At 47.2% G+C, this 18,342-nt stretch overlaps 1 protein-coding gene across 2 annotated transcripts in view; it reads left to right on the forward strand.

Annotated features, from left to right (window-relative positions):
- The window catches only part of CCDC60 (coiled-coil domain containing 60), a 158,168-nt gene that overhangs the window by 126,246 nt on the left and 13,580 nt on the right, over positions 1–18,342 (forward strand). For both annotated transcript variants that reach the window (XM_045073648.1, XM_045073647.1), the window contains exons 6-8: positions 4,707–4,797; positions 9,208–9,442; positions 17,932–18,016. In XM_045073648.1, coding sequence (XP_044929583.1) covers positions 4,707–4,797; positions 9,208–9,442; positions 17,932–18,016 — 411 coding nt within the window. The remainder of the gene's footprint in view (positions 1–4,706; positions 4,798–9,207; positions 9,443–17,931; positions 18,017–18,342) is intronic.

An 18,342-nucleotide genomic window follows, 5' to 3' on the forward strand; every position in this document is an offset into this window, starting at 1 on the left:
TCAGCAGGGAGCCTGCTTCCTCCTCTCTCTCTCTCTGCCTACCTCTCTGCCTATTTGTGATCTCTCTCTGTCAAATAAATAAATAAATAAAAATCTTTAAAAAAAAATAAATAAACAACAAAGAAGGCCACTCCATACTTATGGCTTTGGTAGTCAAGTTAATATATGGGAACCAAATCTCCATAGCAAAACCTCTTTCGATGACTGCAGAGTTAATCACCATATTTAACCAATTCCTGTAAGAACTTCTAATTTGCCAGACTGTCAATCTCAGGGCGGGGGTGGGGGGCGATGCAACATCTGCACAAGCAATATGCAAAATAACAATTATTATATTGAAGTTGTTTTTTTCCTCTGTCCCATGCACCCCTCCCACCCCCAGAAATGCTCCTTTCCCTCAAAAACCTGCTTTTTTCAGGCACTACTGGGGATAGAGCAGAGAAGGGAGCAGACATCCCTATTCTCTGGAGCGTCTGATCTAGGCGACATGGGGAGAGCAGCAGATAATAAACATGCAGTAATCAAGCTGTTTTGAGGTAGCATTAAGCGTCACGAAGAAATTGATGAGGGGATAGGACAGGGGCAGGTGGGGGGTGACTTTTAAATTGGGTCGTCTGGGAAAGACTCACTCAGGAGGTGACATTTGAGTGAAATCTCTGATTCCGCCTGCTCTCCACTCTGCACTGACTTAATTGCATCGTGCCTCCACTGCTTTACTCAAGAGGACATCTCTGCGGGAGTAGGGGACCGTGGCAGGATGATCGGAGCACCTGCCACAAGGGAGGTGACCCGCTTGGGAGGTCCCGGGAGCTCTGGTCTCCGTCCCCTCCCTGGCGCGCCACTGGCAGCTGGCTCTGTCCTTCCAACTCGGTCGTGGACACACTCATGCCTTCTAAACCAGCCAACAGACTTTCCGCTCTGAGAAGCAGGTGTTTTACCCCAAATGACAGTTCGCAAAGAGAGAGAGGGAATTATTGGAGAAGACGACTCTGATTGCTACTGCAGGGAGACATTTCAAGTGACTCGCCGGGAACAAAATGTGCTTGGCGGGTACAGTTAAATGAGATGCGACGGCGCTCCATGCTTTCATCCCTTGATTTCTGGCAACCAGGATCCCCTCCTCCGAAAGCTTCAGCAGTGGGGAAATTATGGTCTGAAAATCACAGCCACTTCTCCCCCACAGATCTGTCCTACTGCCTTGTTCCCCACCATCAGCCCCTCCCCCAAGCCACGCTAAGCTGTCTGTCCGAAAAACACGTGGTTCATCGTTAAACTGTGTTCAGTTCTCTATATATGACACCCCCCACAAACCCTTAACAAGCCCCGCCCCATCCTCACACCAAGCCTCTGACGTAGCTAATATTATTCCCTCCATTTTACAGATGAGAGCACTGAGGCTTCGAGAGGCTACATAGCTTACACCAACACACACCTCGGAAGCAGCAGGGCAGGCACAGGACTCGAACACCCAGTCCACCTGATTCTCAAACCTGCTGTTAACCACCAACATAGGCTACTTCTCTTGGTTCTCTCACTCAAAGAGATTTGCCCAAGGTCACACAAACAGTGCATCAGGAACACCAATTAGATAAACTAAGTTAAGCTGCCATAATGAACAACCCGAAAATCTCAGCGGCTTAGTGCAACCCAAGTTCATTTCCTGCTCACCCCACCCACCATCGACACGGGGCTGTGCTCATTTCGGTCACTCGAGGACCCAGGCTGATAGGAGTTTTTGTCTCAACACAAGCTTTCACCATCAACAAGGCAGAGAAAGGAAACTGCCTTGAGGGCTAGCCCTTAAAGCACCCACTCTCGATGCCATATGTCACTGTCACTCATGCATTTTTAAAGAAAGCAAGTCACAGGGCTGCCCCTGATGCCGAGGAGCCCAAAAGACCCGGGACTACTTGGTAAACAGCACTAATGACTATCCCACCAAGCCCTGGGGAGGAGCGTCCCCTTGCTGTGTCCATCTTGGACAAAGTGTTCACTAGGCCCCTTGTGGACAAAAAACCTCAGGTGGTTTCTTTCTTTTCCTGCCCCTGAGCTTCCTTTTTGGTTTATTTGCTCCTGAGAATGAAACATCAGAGAGACCGATTCTGTCTAACCAGGCCCTTTCTTTATCAGTGGCTTTGCATGAGCAAAGGTGCAGGGCGATTTTAAGATCTCGGGGAGACTTGCTGTATTTTTAGCTCATTTAACTGGTGCCTCAAGTCGCAATGGATTTCGGGTCATCTAGGATGCGTTAACAGAAAACCTCCATCTTCCCGATTGGGCTTGAATATTTAAGATTTTGAAAGCTCAGCTAGGACCCGATTTAATTTTAAAAGGGGAGGGGGGTTGCTTTTGAACTTCAAGAAGGAGGCTGGAGGCACAGCAGGAGCTACGTGAGCAAAGGGAAGAAGCCGAAAAGCCCTGTGGTCTTGAAAGAAATGCTCCAAAGCTGAACCGCGAAAGCTTCCAGTCGGTGAGCCTTAAATCAGACTTCAAAAGTGCCACTAGTTTAAATATTGTTTATAGGACTGGTGTATTGCTAGTCCTTCCTCTGGCTGGATTTTAAATATTCCCTAATTTGATTACTCGGGGGAGAAGCAGGCAGAACCAACGTTAAATGAGCTTCACTGTTAATTATTCAGAGGGCTTTTTATTGTGTAATCAAACATAAAGTCTTACAAAAAGCTTGGAGGCACATTCTCACCCCGCCCTCCCCAGCCCGACTTCCATCGCCTGTGCGCGATGCTTGCATTGTGGCCGTGGGCTGCTAGATGCTCGGCAAAGTCCTGCCATCCACGAGAGCATGACTTCCTTCACGTCTGTGCTAGCAAAAGCCTCCGACTTTGCTACCTAGAGCCCCGTGCCACAGAAGCCAGTCTGAGGCAAGTTTTAGCTCCCGTATCTTTTACCTCCTATATCTGAGCATCTCCCCAGCACTCAGCAGCCCTGTCAACGTGTCCCTTCATGAGTCTGATCTGGCCATCTATTCCCTCATGTCCCTGCTCCGTGCTAAGTGACAGCCAGCTAAATGATCTGAAGGATCCCAGCCATCCAAAACCCTTTCGCAAGAGAAAAAGGAAATAAAGAAAGGGCTGGATGGAAGGATGGATGGATCAGTCAATCTACCAGTAGGAAGGTAGAGGGCTTTGAAAGCGCACGTGCTGAGTCTCCCCACTTGCTTATCAACTGCCCTATAGCCCCAAGTTCAAAATCCAAAAGGCTCTGAACACTCAATTTTTCCATAACCCATTTGACAGTAAAACTTGACGTGAACGAAACTAGATTTGGTGGCAAAATTTGACCTGAAGCTATTTACATTCTTTATCCCACTTAGTGTAAATATTCATATATATATATATATATATATATATATATATATATATATATATATATACCAGTGTGTTTGGTTCCAGGATGCTGTCCCCGACCCCACTAGGAGGATCATGGTAACATATGGTATACGCATGTATACCCTTTCCCAAAATACCAACAGGGCAACACATCAGGTCCCTTGGGTTTTAGATGAGGGATTACAGGCACGTCACCCACAAAACCTGCCGGAGGTTCAGTCTCGTACTGAGAAATTTCCCAACCCATGCGGGGAAGACCCAGGATTTAGGGTATCTGAAGTTTAATTAATTGGGGGAGGGCAGTGCTTTAAGAAAAAGAATATAAAATTACAACAGAAAATGATTCACAGACCTGTACCCCTGAAGCAAATAATACATTATATGTTAATAAAAATAATAATAAGATAAATGAAAATAAATTAAAAAAAAAAAAGAAATTAGGTACAGGGCCCCAGAGGAACCCATTCCAGTGAGGGTCATTAGTTTCACTGTGAATCTGTATCTGGGTGAGTGACTTGAGCCCTGCCCCCGCCCCACCCAGTGTGTTTTCGCATCTGTAAAATGGGATGGCAACAATGTAATGTTTTATTGAGAGGATTCAGTGAGAATGCACAAAAGTATCTTGCACATAGCATCGTACAGAGTTCTGTTCAGTACACTCCAAACCAGTGATTTTCACCATGGAACCCACTTCACAGGCTGTCCCCAGTCCCCCCGCGCCCAGTAACTCACTCTCTGTGTTACTTGGGAGTGTCCCTCGTGGGGGGATTGTTAAGCCCAAAAGCTGAATGGACTTTTCAGCTCACTCCCAGAAGTACCTGCTCTGGAGTAGACCTGCCCTGGGGTCTAAGAGAGGACCCAAGTCCTTGAGGGGCCTGGGTGGCTCAGTGGGTTAAAGCCTCTGCCTTCGGCTCAGGTCATGATCCCAGGGTTTTGGGATTGAGCCCCGCAATGGGCTCTCTGCTCAGCAGGGAGCCTGCTTCCTCCTCTCTCTGCCTGTCTCTCTGCCTACTTGTAATCTCAGTCTGTCAAATAAATAAATAAAATCTTTAAAAAAGAGAGAGAGAGAAAGAGGACCCAAGACCAAAAGGCAGACAGACGCAGATCACACACATTCTGCCTCTCTCACCCCACTGTGTAAGCAGGGGTCCCTCCTAACCTCAATTTCCACGGACAAGACCCAGCTATGGCAACGTGTCCCTCTCACTTCTTCATCCACACAGGGGGTGGGGGGAAAAGAAAAAAGCCCATCACAGAGAACAGCCACCATCCATCCTCCACTTATTGCATTTCCTAAAAGCACTTGTAGTAAACCGAGGCTCTGGGAACGGAAAACTCATTAAGCTGTTTCTCACTCAGGGACCCGGGTGGAAGCAAGAGCACAATAAAAAAAATCAATAAGGACAAGTCCATGGGACAGAGGTGGGAGCACTTCGTCACGGCGCCTAAGGTAACTGCCAGCACGCGATGCGACAGCTTGGCTGCTGCGGCCCCCACTTCGGTGGGAGGCGATTCTGCCCGTCTTTTCTCTGAGGGAAATTTTTTTCTCATTGGTTCTCTGAGCAGGGAGAAGTCAGAACCGCATGCTGTTGGGGCAGTTTTTGTAAATTTTAATTAAAATGGTTATCTGGGGATTATAGGAGAAATGACATTTGGCTGGACGCCACTTGGTGGGGAAGGGGAGGGGTGGCTGAGGCGCTGGTCCATAAGACATCACCAGACGGAAGTGGACTCACCTCACCCCCACGATTTTTAATCAATAACAGTCATTTCTCTGTCTCGAGCTCACTCTCTCTTTAACTTGGCCAGAAAATAAGAAACAGGCGATTCAACAGATACGGTTTTCTATACACTAGAACGCGCAGTCACCGCTAAGAGAACATCAGGAAGTCTATTTTTTTCACTCGAAGCTCTTCCTAACCCTAACTCATCTACCCAACAAACAAGCACCATGAAATCATAACGACAAGAGATCGAGTGTAGGGAGGCAAATGCAGTTGAAAAAGCAGGTTGCTGCACCTGCGCCTTTACCTACAACATGAGTATAATGCCCATCCCCGCCTACTTCATAACATTAGTAAAGAACCCCAGGAAACGACATGCAAACTCACTCTGAACATGTTAAAAGGCTGAGAATTACTGCTTATAATTTTTAGAGGCCACCTTTTAACACAATTGTCATGTGCCAGGTTCTATGCTTAAGAAGTGCTTTGGGGTCTATTAGCCAGCTCTGCCTTCCTACTAACCCCAGGGGGCACTATTTTAATCACCAGTTGGAAGAGGAGGGAGTTGGGGCTCAGAGAGGTTAAGTGATTTGTATGAGGTCACACAGCTGAGTCATGGCAGAGCCAAGAGTGAATCCTGGGCCTGTTCGCTGAACACTGTTTATTAAACACTGAGCTCATCAAATGCATACTTTCCATGGTGTCACAACTACAATTGCTCTCATGAAGAGTGTCATTATTTTCTTGCTCCTTCATCAGGGTGTGCCTAGATCTGAAAAGGAAAAGCCTTTGTTTTTGTCACAAAGTTGCTATGGAGACACTGTGTGCCTCTGTCTCCAGAGAGGCACAGAAAAAGCAGCAGAAGCAGCAAACCTTTAAAAAAAAAAAAATCCTCCAGGAATATTCCTAACAAAAATTGAGGGAGGGAACACAGCAAGTCAGCGCACTGGAACTCTCACAAAATTGAATTCCCCAGGAAGTTTCTAGATCAAACTCGGGGCTAAAGGGTGGTCCACTCTGACGATGGGGGAGCACTCGATTAAGAATGAGGAGACCTAGCTTAGCCACGGTGACCCAGTTCACTGGGTGGCTTCAGATAAGTCCTTTTCTCTCTTCCGACTTCAGTTTCTGCACCTACAAAATGAGGACTTTGAAAGCAAAGCTCCAATCAACTCCACACAGCAACTAATAATTCTTCTGTGCATTTAGAGCTTGTCAGGGCCAAGACAGCACTCGCGAGAGCCGGGCAAATGGAGTAAATGAAAAAAAATCAGGCTGGGTCTAATGCAATAGGGAGGGGTGAGGTCTGTGGCAAATGGCCTAGACAGCTAAAGGGAAGAACTTCTGTCCAGCTCTAGCCACTTTGCCACGTGAGAATGGGAGTCCAGGGCTTACTGTTTTCAAGAGAGACCAATAACCTAGGTGGTTATATAAAAATCTCCCCAATTTGTAAAATTCTGGGCAGTTAATCACGTCTCCCCGTGGGCCACCAGTTGGAAATTGTTCCTTCTGAGAAAATGTAAGGAATCTCTCAGGGAAAGCTTTCCCTTTGTTGCCCCAAAGCAGTCCGTACTGAGGTAGAACACAGCAGCTAGTTAACACTGCTTCTAAGTGAAATATAAAAAAATAGAGAGGCAGCATATGGGGATTTAAGTCAATTCAGACTGAGTCAGTTCAATAAAGGGCAAGCGAGATGCTGAAACTGCCTGTCACATCATCCCCTGCATTTTATTTTTCTGCCACTCTCAATTAATCAAAAGTGTCAGCCCTTCACTTTGGATTTCCTGGCTAAGGTTGTTAATTGAATTTTAATTAATGGCGACTTTAGGAGCACAAAATGAAATCGTGGCCCAAGGAAGATGCACACGGAGCTCTGGATATGGAAAGCTCTTCCGAGACCATCCCAACCCGTCCTCCCTGTTTGCTAGACCAGGAAACGGAGGCAAGATGGTAACTTGTTCAAGGGCCCGCTGAGGTCCCCTGGCTCCGAGTTCAGTGCTCACTGCAAGACTCCAGGCTTCCCCTGGGCCACAATGTGCCGAGCCTTCAAAACAACATGGAGCTAGAGTCTGGTTTCCAGAGTCTGGGATTCATATGGGGCCAGAGGAGACAGGATGAGGAGACACCGCTGCGGTGTCAGGACAAAGGGGACCCTGTACCAAGCTCCTGATCCGTCAAAGGAGAGAACGTGCCATCTTTGGGCATTTGCTTTTTATCACAGTCATTTGGTAGCCCATGTGCTCCCTTGGAGAGCTGGGTAAACCCACCTTGTCCTTCCCCTGTGCCACCAGGAAACCCCTCCCCTCTCCCAGGGCACCAAGGTTCGACCTGCCATCATGGCCCCACAAGGTAGCCAATCAAAACACTACTTCTGGGGGCGCCTGGGTGGCTCAGTCGGGTAAACATCTGACTTCGGTTCAGATCATGATCTCAGGGTTCTGGGATCGAGCCCCACATTGGGCTCAGTGGGGAGCTTGCTTGTCTTTCTCTCTCTGTCCCTCCCCCTGCTTATGCTTGCTCACTCGCTCTCTCACAAATAAAATAAAAAATAAATATATTTTTAAAACAAACAAAAAAACCCTCTACCTCTGACCCCATACAGTGGGCTCCATGATACGAATCCTGCTGGAGACAATGATCTCCACCCATTAGATAGTTATGAGAGGTAGGTGCAGCCTTTGGTGCTGTCTCTTCTCCCTCTCTGCTTTCTGAGGGTATCACAACCCTATGAACAAAAAGGTGACCTCAGTGGGCCCTGCAAGAACTTCCCTTTTAAATGTTCTCAAACAGAACCGTTCCTGTTGATTGAGTGTAAACCACAGCCCAGGGTTCTAGTGAGCCCTGACTGGGGAGTCGCTGAGGGCCTACTCTGCCCCACCGTGAGCCTGGCATTTTCAAAGTCATGAAATATCATCAGCATGGGACCAAGGACACTTTCAATGCCCCCCAAAAGGGCATTGCTGAAAGAATTTTTAAGCAAGGCATAATAATTAGCGTTGGTGTTAGCCTGACCTGGACTGGAATCCTGGCTCTGCCCCTCGCTAGCTTTGTGACCTTGGGAAAATAAGAAACCCTCTGGAAGACTTGGTTCATGAGTTAAATGAAGACATGACCCAGCACGGTACACTCCGAAGTGATATCAGTCATGCAAGAGGGTGGTGTGAACACACACACACACACACACACACACACACATACACAACCCATCCTCTCTGATGGGTTCCTTTCCTCCCAAAACTCCACATTCTCCTTACAAGATTTTCTCTATCTACCCCTACTTACCTTCTAGGACTTGTCATCTAGGCCCTTCCATCCACCACAACCATGGCTCCTCTCCCTGCCCGGAAAAGAACGCTATCCTATCAGACACATTCACTTCCCTAAATGTCAGGTCTAGAATTTTCTCCATATTGTACTCTTCAGAAGACCCCAGTAAACACAAATCCTGATTCTTTGAGGGCCTGGTGTCAACTTGGTGAACAAGAAGTTGATCCATGGAATTTGGGGTCAGACCACCAAGAGGTAGCTAAAGAAATGAGATCCATCCTCCTACAGTTTTAAAAAATCAACTCTCTGGGCGCCTGGGTGGCTCAGCGGGTTAAAGCCTCTGCCTTCGGCTCAGGTCATGATCCCAGGGTCCTGGGATCGAGCCCCGCATGGGGCTCTCTGCGCAGCAGGGAGCCTGTCTCCCCCTCTCTCTCTGCCTGCCTCTCTGCCTACTTGTGATCTCTATCAAATAAATAAATAAAAAGCTTAAAAAAAAAAGTCCAGAACTCCTCTGGTCCCTCATAACATAGTTGGAATATGTGTTTGGTCCCCTGAGGTGACTACTTGGTCAACCGTGGTGTTCACTTCAGATAAAACCCATTTTAAATTATCTTGATTTGTGACAGAAGGTCACCAAGACCCAGGACATGTGTCCCGGTGTCTGGAAAGAACCAAAAGAAATTCACATTCAGAGCCAGGTTTTGTTTTTTTTTTCTTTCTTAGTTTCCTTCCTTCTCGCCTCCCTTTTTTCTTGTCTCCCTTCCTCCCTCTTTCCCGTCTAGTCACCCTCCTCCCTCCTCCTCTCCTTCCTTCCATCATCCTGTTCTCCCTCCCTTCTTTCTGAGATCGCTCTTCCCTCTCTCCTTCAGACCAAGAAATTCAAAATTCCTGTACTCCGCGTCACCAGCCGCAAACCAAGCCGGCGAGCCTCCACACTCAGTCTGTCTCGGACCAGTGGGGGATCATCCCCCCAGAGCAGCATGGTCTCCATGAACCCCGGCTCAGATGAGCCCCCGAGTGTGATCACCCAGGCGACAGGCAGCAAGGACATCGAGGACAATGAATCCTCTTCAACCAAGCCTGATGAAGAACCCCTCCATGTCAGTAAGTCCTACCCGAGAGCTGACCAATCCGCCTTGACTCTTTGCCTCAAAGCCAGACATCAAGAACCCCTCCTGCTCCAACTCTGACCCCCCCACATTCAGTTAGTTAAAGGAGACACAGGGGTCCCCTAGCCCTGTTCAATTTCCTTGGTCCCTTTTGATTCCCCCCCCCAGTGAGTATCGGAAATATACCCTCTAACTTGGATTACTCTGAGCAATTTCTCTGTGAGAGACAGCCCATGGTCATCAATTGCTCTCTTTAAAATTTTAGTAATGTATTCCATTCGGCCCAACTTATATAAAATATTGCCATTTCAACACGTAATCAATACAAAATTATTAATGCGATATCTCATATCTTTTTCATACTGAGTTTTTGAAATTCAGTATTGACTTTTTCAAACAACTTTATGGAAGTCTAATTTACATACGATAAAATTCATTCTTTTTAAGGGTGCAACTCAATGACTGTTAGTCAATTTACAGAGTTTGGTAACTCTCACCATAATCTAATTTTAGAACCTTTCAATCAAGCTAAATAATTTTAGAGCATTTCAGTCAAGCTAAATGAAAACTCGTATCCATTGGCAGTCCCTCCCCTTTGCCACCCCCCAACCCCAGGCAATCATAAATCTACTTCCTGTCTCTAGGAATTTGTTTTTTCCCAGAATATTACATATGGAAGTTGTATCACTCTGTAACCCCCACCCCCAACCCCCATCCCCACTCTGGAACAAGTTTTTTCAGTAGTTTACAATTTGTGGGACACATGTTCTTTAGAAAATCCATTAAAAGCTATAGGTCCTGGGAGCACCTGGGTGGCTCAGTGGGTTAAAGCCTCTGCCTTCGGCTCGGGTCATGATTCCAGGGTCCTGGGATCGAGCCCCACATCGGGCTCTCTGCTCAGCAGGGAGACTGCTTCTCCCCCTCTCTGCCTGCCTCTCTGCCTACTTGTGATCTCTGTCTAATAAATAAATAAAATCTTAAAAAAAAAAGCCATAGGTCCTTTCCCCAGAAGAAAATTTATACACACATATATGCACAGTTTTGCATGCTCTTTTAGGAGGAGCCTACAGACTTCCACTAGACAGAAGCATAACTAAGGGGCACCTAGATGGCTCAGTCCATTAAGCATCAGCCTTTGGCTCAGGTCGTGATCCCAGGGTCCTGGGATCCCTGCTCAGTGGGGAGCCTGCTTCTCCCTCTCTCTCTGCCCTTACTCCCTGCGAGTGCCTGCTCTCTCTCTCGTGCTCTCTCTCTCTCTCAAATACAATCTTTATTTTTTTTTAAGATTTCATTTATTTATTTATTTTTCAGAGAGAGAGATACAGAGAGACAGAGCAGAAGTAGGCAGAGTGGCAGGCAGAGGCAGAGAGAGAAGCAGGCTCCCTGCTGAGCAAGGAGCCCAATGCAGGACTCAATCCCAGGACCCTGGGACCATGACCTGAGCTGAAGGCAAAGGCTTAACCAACTGAGCCACTCAGGTGTCCCCAAATACAATGTTTAAAAAAAGAAAGAATTGTAACTAGATTCCCTAAGTCATGTAAAAAAAAAAAAAATTATTCTCCGAATTTTCTGGCCTGAGCAGGTATAGTCAAAGGAGATAGGAAAAGAAGGGATTTATGCAGAAAGAGTAGGTAGAAGGGGGAAAAAAAGAGAAAGGATCATAAAAGAGGCTGACCGGTGCAAAATTATTGCTTTCTGGTGCATGGGATCTCTTCCTTAAGGCCACATCTCCTGTGTCCCCTCAGTGGCACCCAAGCTGAGGCCTGCCTTCTTAGCCAGGGCTCTTTCACACTACCTAGAATGCCCATCACAACAACCAAGGCCGGGTTGGGCTGATCTGAAAAAGATTGGGGTGGTACAGATTCGAGGAGGTTGAACAAGAGGTGAAGGTAGACCAGAAAGCCTGACTGAACCCTTATCATCAAAACCAAAAATGAGCAGAAGGGCAAAAACCCAGTTAGTGGTCAGGACTCAGAGCAAGGACTACCAGTGAGAAACAAATCCTACTCTTATCCACAGGCAACCATGAAAGGCTCCACGCCCTGAAAAGCTGTTTGCTGAACAGATTATCTAAGATAGAGTGGCAAGAAGATCAACCCTCCATAGACATGTAGCTTTTACAGATATCTTGAACCTTCTTACATTTCAAAACCTATCTACTGATCAGCTGCTGAGTGCCTGGAACCGAGAATTACAGTTCCTGCCCTCCCCCCAAGCTTACGTTTTATTTTATTTTATTTTTATAATATTTTATTTATTTATTTGACAGAGATCACAAGTAGACAGAGAGGAACAGAGAGAGGAGGAAGCAGGCTCCCCGCAGAGCAGAGAGCCCAATGCGGGGCTGGATCCCAGGACCCGAGATCATGACCGGAGCCAAAGGCAGAGGCCCCAACCCACTGAGCCACCCAGGCACCCTGCCAAGCTTACATTTTAGAAGGAAGAAGCAGGGGTGCCTGGGTGGCTCAGTGGGTTGGGGCCTCTGCCTTTGGCTCAGATCATGATCTCAGGGTTCTGGGATTGAGCCCCACATCAGGCTCTCTGCTCAGCAGGGAGCCTGCTTACCCCTCTTTGCCTGCCTCTCTGCCTGCTTGTGATCTGTCAAATAAATAAATAACATCTTAAAAAAAAATAAAGGGAAGAAGCAAATGATATATGATCGAAAGATCATAAAACCAAGGCATGGGCTAGAGACAGACTGGTGGCAGGAATGCGGCTAGCCAGAGTGGTCAGGAAAAGACCCTCTCAGCTCTGACATTTAGGCTGAGATCTGAGGATACGAAGCCGGGGAAGGAGGCAGGAGTCAGAGTGGGCATCGTCTTTGTAGGGTCAGGTAAGGACTTCAGAGTGATTCTGAGTGTAAGAGGAAGTCTCTGGAAGGCTTTCAGTATAGAAGTAACAGGATCCGGTTTTCTTTTCAAAGGTGTCTGTGTGGTTATTAGTGTCATATCCATGCTGTGTGTCTTTTAACCCTGAGAGCCTTGCAAGTAAGAAGCGTCTCCAGCTTCAAGAACGGGCTTGGTCCAGAAGCGGCACCAGCGGCGGCAGGAACGAGGGAGGCAGCGGAGGGGGAAGGAGACTGTGATGAGCAGAGGGTGGACGGCGCCATCTCTCCAGACACCCGAGACACCGCTGAGCCGTCCCCAGCGGCTGCCTCCCCCCACATCTAACCAGCTGACTTGCTCCCATCAGTCCTGTCTCCTAAAGTCTTTTGAACCTTCTCTCTGCATTTCCGTTACTTCATCTTAGAAAGCTGGGGCACGTAGGCTAGTTTCTGACACTTAAGTTTTGCTTCATACACAAGGGCTTTGTTAAAAAAAAAAAAAAAAAAAAAAGAGTGGGAATGATATTTTAATATTTGAGAAATTTTATATAAAAATTTAGATTAAAAACAACAACAATAGCAACACTGTGACAAGAGTGGACCCTCGACCCTGCACAGTGTTTAACTAGAGCTGCTCTTCTTAGGTGGGGCACGTGCTGGCTAGTTTTCCCCAGTCTCCATCAGTCCCTACTCCCCCCAATCACTGCTCCCAGTTGGCCAAGTGCATGGCCATTTCCTGTCTCATTTGCCCCACTGTATTCCTGAGAATAAGGATGATAAGGATCACCATGACGACAGTACAATAGTTAATACTTAAGAAGATTTTATGTATCGGGCACTACTCTAACTTCTAATATATACATACTAAGTGTGTACACACACACACGAATGTATATATTTGCATATAAATTCAATGAATCCTTGCAACAGTTTTACGCCTATTTTGTAGGTGAGAAAATTGGAGCACAGAGAGATGACATCACTTGCCCAAAGTCACACATCTCGTAAGTGATGAGGCCAAAATTTGAACCCAGGCAATCTGGCCCTTATGTCACAGTCACACTTCATCTATATGCTTTACCCAAGTCTCTAGAAAAAGTGGGAAATGAAAGACCAGGAGGGAAACTCGATTTTTCTTACACTAGCTCCTGTCACCATCTGGTGCCTGCCGCCTGTAGGTACCTGAGTCTGGAACACTGCTTTTTCCTGGCCCGCACTCCCATTTCCTCTCACCCATGTGGACTGCTACAGCCTCCTTGTCTTCTTGTCTTGCCCTCACATGTCTATGCACTCTTCTCCCTGTTGAGTCAGAAAGAACTTTCTGAATGAAAAATCCGATATAAGGGCACTAGAGTGGCTCAGTCAGTTAAGCGTCTGGCTCTTGATTTCGGTTCAGGTCATGATCCCAGGGTCCTGACATCGAGCCTGACGTTGGGCTCTGCAGTGGGCATGGAGCCTGCTTAAGATTCTCTCTCTCCCTCTTTTTCTGTGCCTTTCCCCCAGCCTCTTTTTTAAAAAAAGGAGGTGGGGTAACTCGGTGGCTCAATGGGTGAAGCGTCCAAGTCTCGATTTCAGTTCAGGTCATGATCTTAGGGTCATGAATTGGACCCCCTTGTTGGGCGCCATGATCAGTGGGGCATCTGCTTAAGATTGTTTCTCTCCCTCTTCCTCTGCCCCTACCTCCACTCTCTCTCTAAACAAATAAATACATAAGTATATAAGCACTTAAAATATTTTTTAAAAATCTGATATAGATGTCCCCAGCTTAACATCTTTCAAGATTCCCCATTGCCTCTAAGACTTCACCTCTGATCTTGTCCTAGGCTTTCATAATAAGCTCAGCTCTTACCACTTCTCACCTTACACCAGGCACTCCAACCTCACCAAAATGCTTTCCTCTTCTTAAACAATGCACATTCTTTCATGTCACTGTCTGCAGTGTTCCTTCACCTGTGACCCTTTAGTCTGGTGGACTCCTACTCAACCCTCAAGACCCAGGTCAAATGTTCCCTCCACTGTGAGGTCTTCCCTAACACTCCTGGGTTCCCCCCTCTCAATTCTCTTAGTACTTTGATCTTTGATTTTGCTTTTATTGAGCACTTAAATTTTAATTTACAACTGTGTCTCATATTAAGTAGGAACTCCCTCTGGCTGGATACAAAGATCTGAAAAATAGTGCCTTAAAACAGATAAAAGTCCATTTTTCTTACAGATTAAAGAAGACCAATCCATGGCTGGTATGGCTCCCAGAGGTCACTGGGAACCCGGCTTCCTTCTGTTTTTCTTTGCCACTGTGCTCGGCATGGCTTTATGATCAAAATGGCTGGAATGCCACTCATCCCAGCCACATGCTAGGCTGAAAGCAGAAAAAAGTAGGTGACGTTAGAGAAGTGCTCACTCCCCACTGAGTGGAAGCAGTCTTCTCAGAAGCTTCATAAAACATTTCTACTAAACCCTCATTGTCCAGAATTTCATCCCAAAGGCACACCTGGCTGCAAAGATGTTGGACAATTGGTCTAGTAAATGCTTACCCTCACACACACACACACACACAAGAACATAAACACACGCATGCACACTGATATACACACACACACATGCACACACATATGCACATATTTCTATCACTAAGGTAGACAGGGGAGAGGAACATGAGCTCACTACTGGTGTGGAACAATGACGTCTTATTCACCCTCAGCCCAGCACACACCGGGTTCACAAGGACCAGGAGATGCATTTCCACCAGAGACCTACGTCCCAGGGAGAAAGTCTTTCTACATTCAATTCCCCATCCTCCCCCTCTATTTATGCCTTAACCTCCCTCCCATTTGTCATAGCCTTGACAAAAGTAGATTAATTTCCCAGACTTCCACTGTCTTCTGAAACCTCCTCAAATTTTATTCTGAATTCATGAATCCTATTCTGAGAGACAGTGCTCGCTTCGGCAGCACATATACTATTCTGAGAGACACACCATTTAACCAAGGTCTAATTTCCAGGCTGGCTGCATAATGAAGTCTTTGTGGAGGCAAATCACTGGGGACAGCAGGTTGTGGCCTCTCCATGGGCTGATCGCCTCCCCAAATCAATGGCGAGGGGAGTCAAAAGACACCAAAGCCCAGGCCGTTCCTCCTGCTAATCTTGAAGCTCCCAGTCCTGGAACTGTTAGAGGAGAAACACATTTGAACAGAAGCTCAGAAAGATGGCTCCTATGGCGGCCAACGTTCCTCCGGAACCCAACCCTATACAACAAAAAGACCTTCTCTGTTTTTCCCCAAAAAGGAAGAAACAAGATTAGTCACTCAAGAGTGAGGTTTATGGACTGGCTATGGATGAGAGAGGGAGGAAGGAAGTCAGAATTTTTTTGAAATTTGAAAACAGAAGGTGCCATTGTACGTAAACAATGGATAATGTCATCCCCATAGCTCTGAGAACTGAGGACCAAGCAGGTTTCTCTGAGTGTGGGTCTCATTATAGGGCCCTATTCCTCAGGGAAACATATTTTGTGACATCTGCACCCCCGGCAAACAAGTGTCTGCTCCCAGGTAGCCTTGAGGGGTAGATGTAGACCTCCGGAGTGCCCAGGATTCATTTCAGGTCATAGGTCTCCAACCTCAGCTACATGATGGAGGGAGCTTGATACTGCTGGGCGCCAACCTGCCCAGAGGTACTGTTGACAAACAGGAAGGAAAACCTTTAGTGCATTAAGTGAATGTGGAAGCTTCCTCGTGATTCTCTACGAGAGCTGCCCAATGTTCCCGGTTCACCAAGGCCATCTGCTGGTATCCACCTACCCTTAGGCTGGCTTGAGTACGGGTGGAGGAAGGAATGGGGAAGCAGTCGGATGTTGCGCCTCGGTTCCCAGGAGATAGGAAGAAAGTGAGGGAACCAGCCACAGCTTCCTTACTAATAGGCTTCTAGACACTCCCCAAGAATTCTGGGATGTGCTACATAGGGGAGGTGGGTGTGACGAGACAATGATGAAGACCGGATTCAGGTCAACTGGAATCATGCCCACAAATGACTAGGAGGATACAACACTAGGGAATGAGGAAGGTGGAGTGGAAAATGGCTGAATGCAGCCTAGAGGGCTCCAGGATCATTAAGGGGCATCACCCTTGCCCTAGCACCCAGTGACCACATTCGTAAACAAGGCTGGATACAAATGGTGGTGGGAAGCACTGGGCTTCGCTCCCACAGGCATGGCTTTTGAGACCTGCACTTGCGTTGATGATGGGCACCTACTGAAGGGTGCAAAGTATCCCCACTGCCACTGTCTTCCTTTCCTGATGCCCCAGATCCAGCTCAAGTTTTCCCATATCCTTCCTTCCTTTTCTCTTCTCCTTAGCCACTCACTTCTGCAATCAGCAAGTGTTGACTGGGACCCCTCCATGACAAGCACAGTGCCAAGAACTTGCAAACGTGTATCCACATAAAACATGTAGGACTTCCACCATTCCACTTTTGGGGAAGCATACAGCTTACTCTAAGTATATTTCATATTCCAACTTTCAAATCAGTGTATTAGCTTCCTGGGGCTGCCATAATGCAGTCCCATGAACTGAGAGGCTGAAAACAACAGGAATTTATTGTCTCAGGCAGTTCTAGAGGCCGGCATCCAAAATCAAGGTGTGGCAGGGCTGTGATTCCTCTGGAACCCAGAGGGGGGAGCCCTCCCCTGCCTCTCCTAGCTCCTGGTAGTAACTGGCGACCCTCGGCACTTGGCTCTAGCTGCACCGTCAGTCCATCTGCCTCTGTCATCACGGGTCATCCTCTCCCTGAGTGACTGTCCCCTCTTGTTATAAGGACACCAGTCATATAGGATCAAGGCCCCACTCCATGGCAGTATGACTTCATCTTAACCACATCCACGACGTCTCCATTTCCAAACAAGAATGTGAATACTTCACATTCTGAAATACTGGGAGATTAGGACACCCACGTGTCTTTTGGGAAGACACGCTTCAACCCGTAACAGTCAGGCACAAAGATGTATTTCTGCACTAGGTAAAAAGCAGCAATGTTAAGTATGCAAGGAGAAGTCACCTAGCGCAAGGAGGAGGGCAAGAGCACTGAGGGGGCGGGGGAGGGGGGGAGCGGCCGGAGCATGCGCACCGGCCCGAAGTCCACCCTTCCGCGCGCAGCAAGAATGAACCCCATCTCGAAGTCTTTTCCGAAAGCAGAAGGTCTGGATTTTTACAGGAAACCTTCCAGTTTTAAAAGGTTAGCCTCTATGTCAAATCAAACGAAACACGAGTGAGTAAGATTCAGCCTGTGGATCACCAGGTTGGAACTTCAGGAGCATGGGATCAGGAAGGGTTTCCCAAGCAAGATGATTTCTTCCCAGAATTGGAAACTGTTCTCTCTGGCAACACTAGGGTTTAAGGTCAGGGAGGGAAGTGGGAGGGGAGGCAGGAGAGAAAACAAGCAGCCAGATCCTGCAATACCTCAGAGGCCACAGGGAGGAAGGCAGGTGTTATCCAAAGGGAAAATGACAAGTCGCTGGTTTTAAGCAGGGAGGTGATATCTGCCCTACAACATTCCAACCAGTATTGGCTGTCTACACCTTGATCTATCCCTCTCCAGCTCACCACACACAGGAGCTGAGAGATACCAGCCCCGCCTGCCTTCTGGACAATGACCTCTCATGTTCCCAACAGATTTGCAGAAGCTGCTGGAAATGGTTCGGGAAGATGCCCGAAGGACAATCATGTTGGAAAATGGGATGCAAAGAAAAGCACCCAGGTACGTTCTCTTGACCCACGGGGCAAATAAAGGATGTCAGAATAGCAGTGATAACATTAGCCATAGCAGTTCCACGTTCCTGAACGTTTTTCTTTGTGACAGGCACTGAGTCATATACTTTGTCCATGTGTCTCACCTCCCTGGGTTCTTACAACAACCCTCTGAGGAAGATACTATTATCTTTATCTTACAAATGAGAAAATGGGGCTCAGAGAGGCTAAGCAACTTGTCCAAGGTCACCCACTAATGAATGGTAAGGGCACAACTTGAATGCAGATCCTTCTAATTCCAAAAAAACATCCTCTTAACCACCACGCTGCACTGCT

Source organism: Mustela putorius, unplaced genomic scaffold, assembly GCF_011764305.1.
Source record: "Mustela putorius furo isolate JIRA1106 unplaced genomic scaffold, ASM1176430v1.1 tig00537248_pilon_pilon_pilon, whole genome shotgun sequence".
In the NCBI taxonomy this organism is placed as follows: Eukaryota; Metazoa; Chordata; class Mammalia; order Carnivora; family Mustelidae; genus Mustela; species Mustela putorius.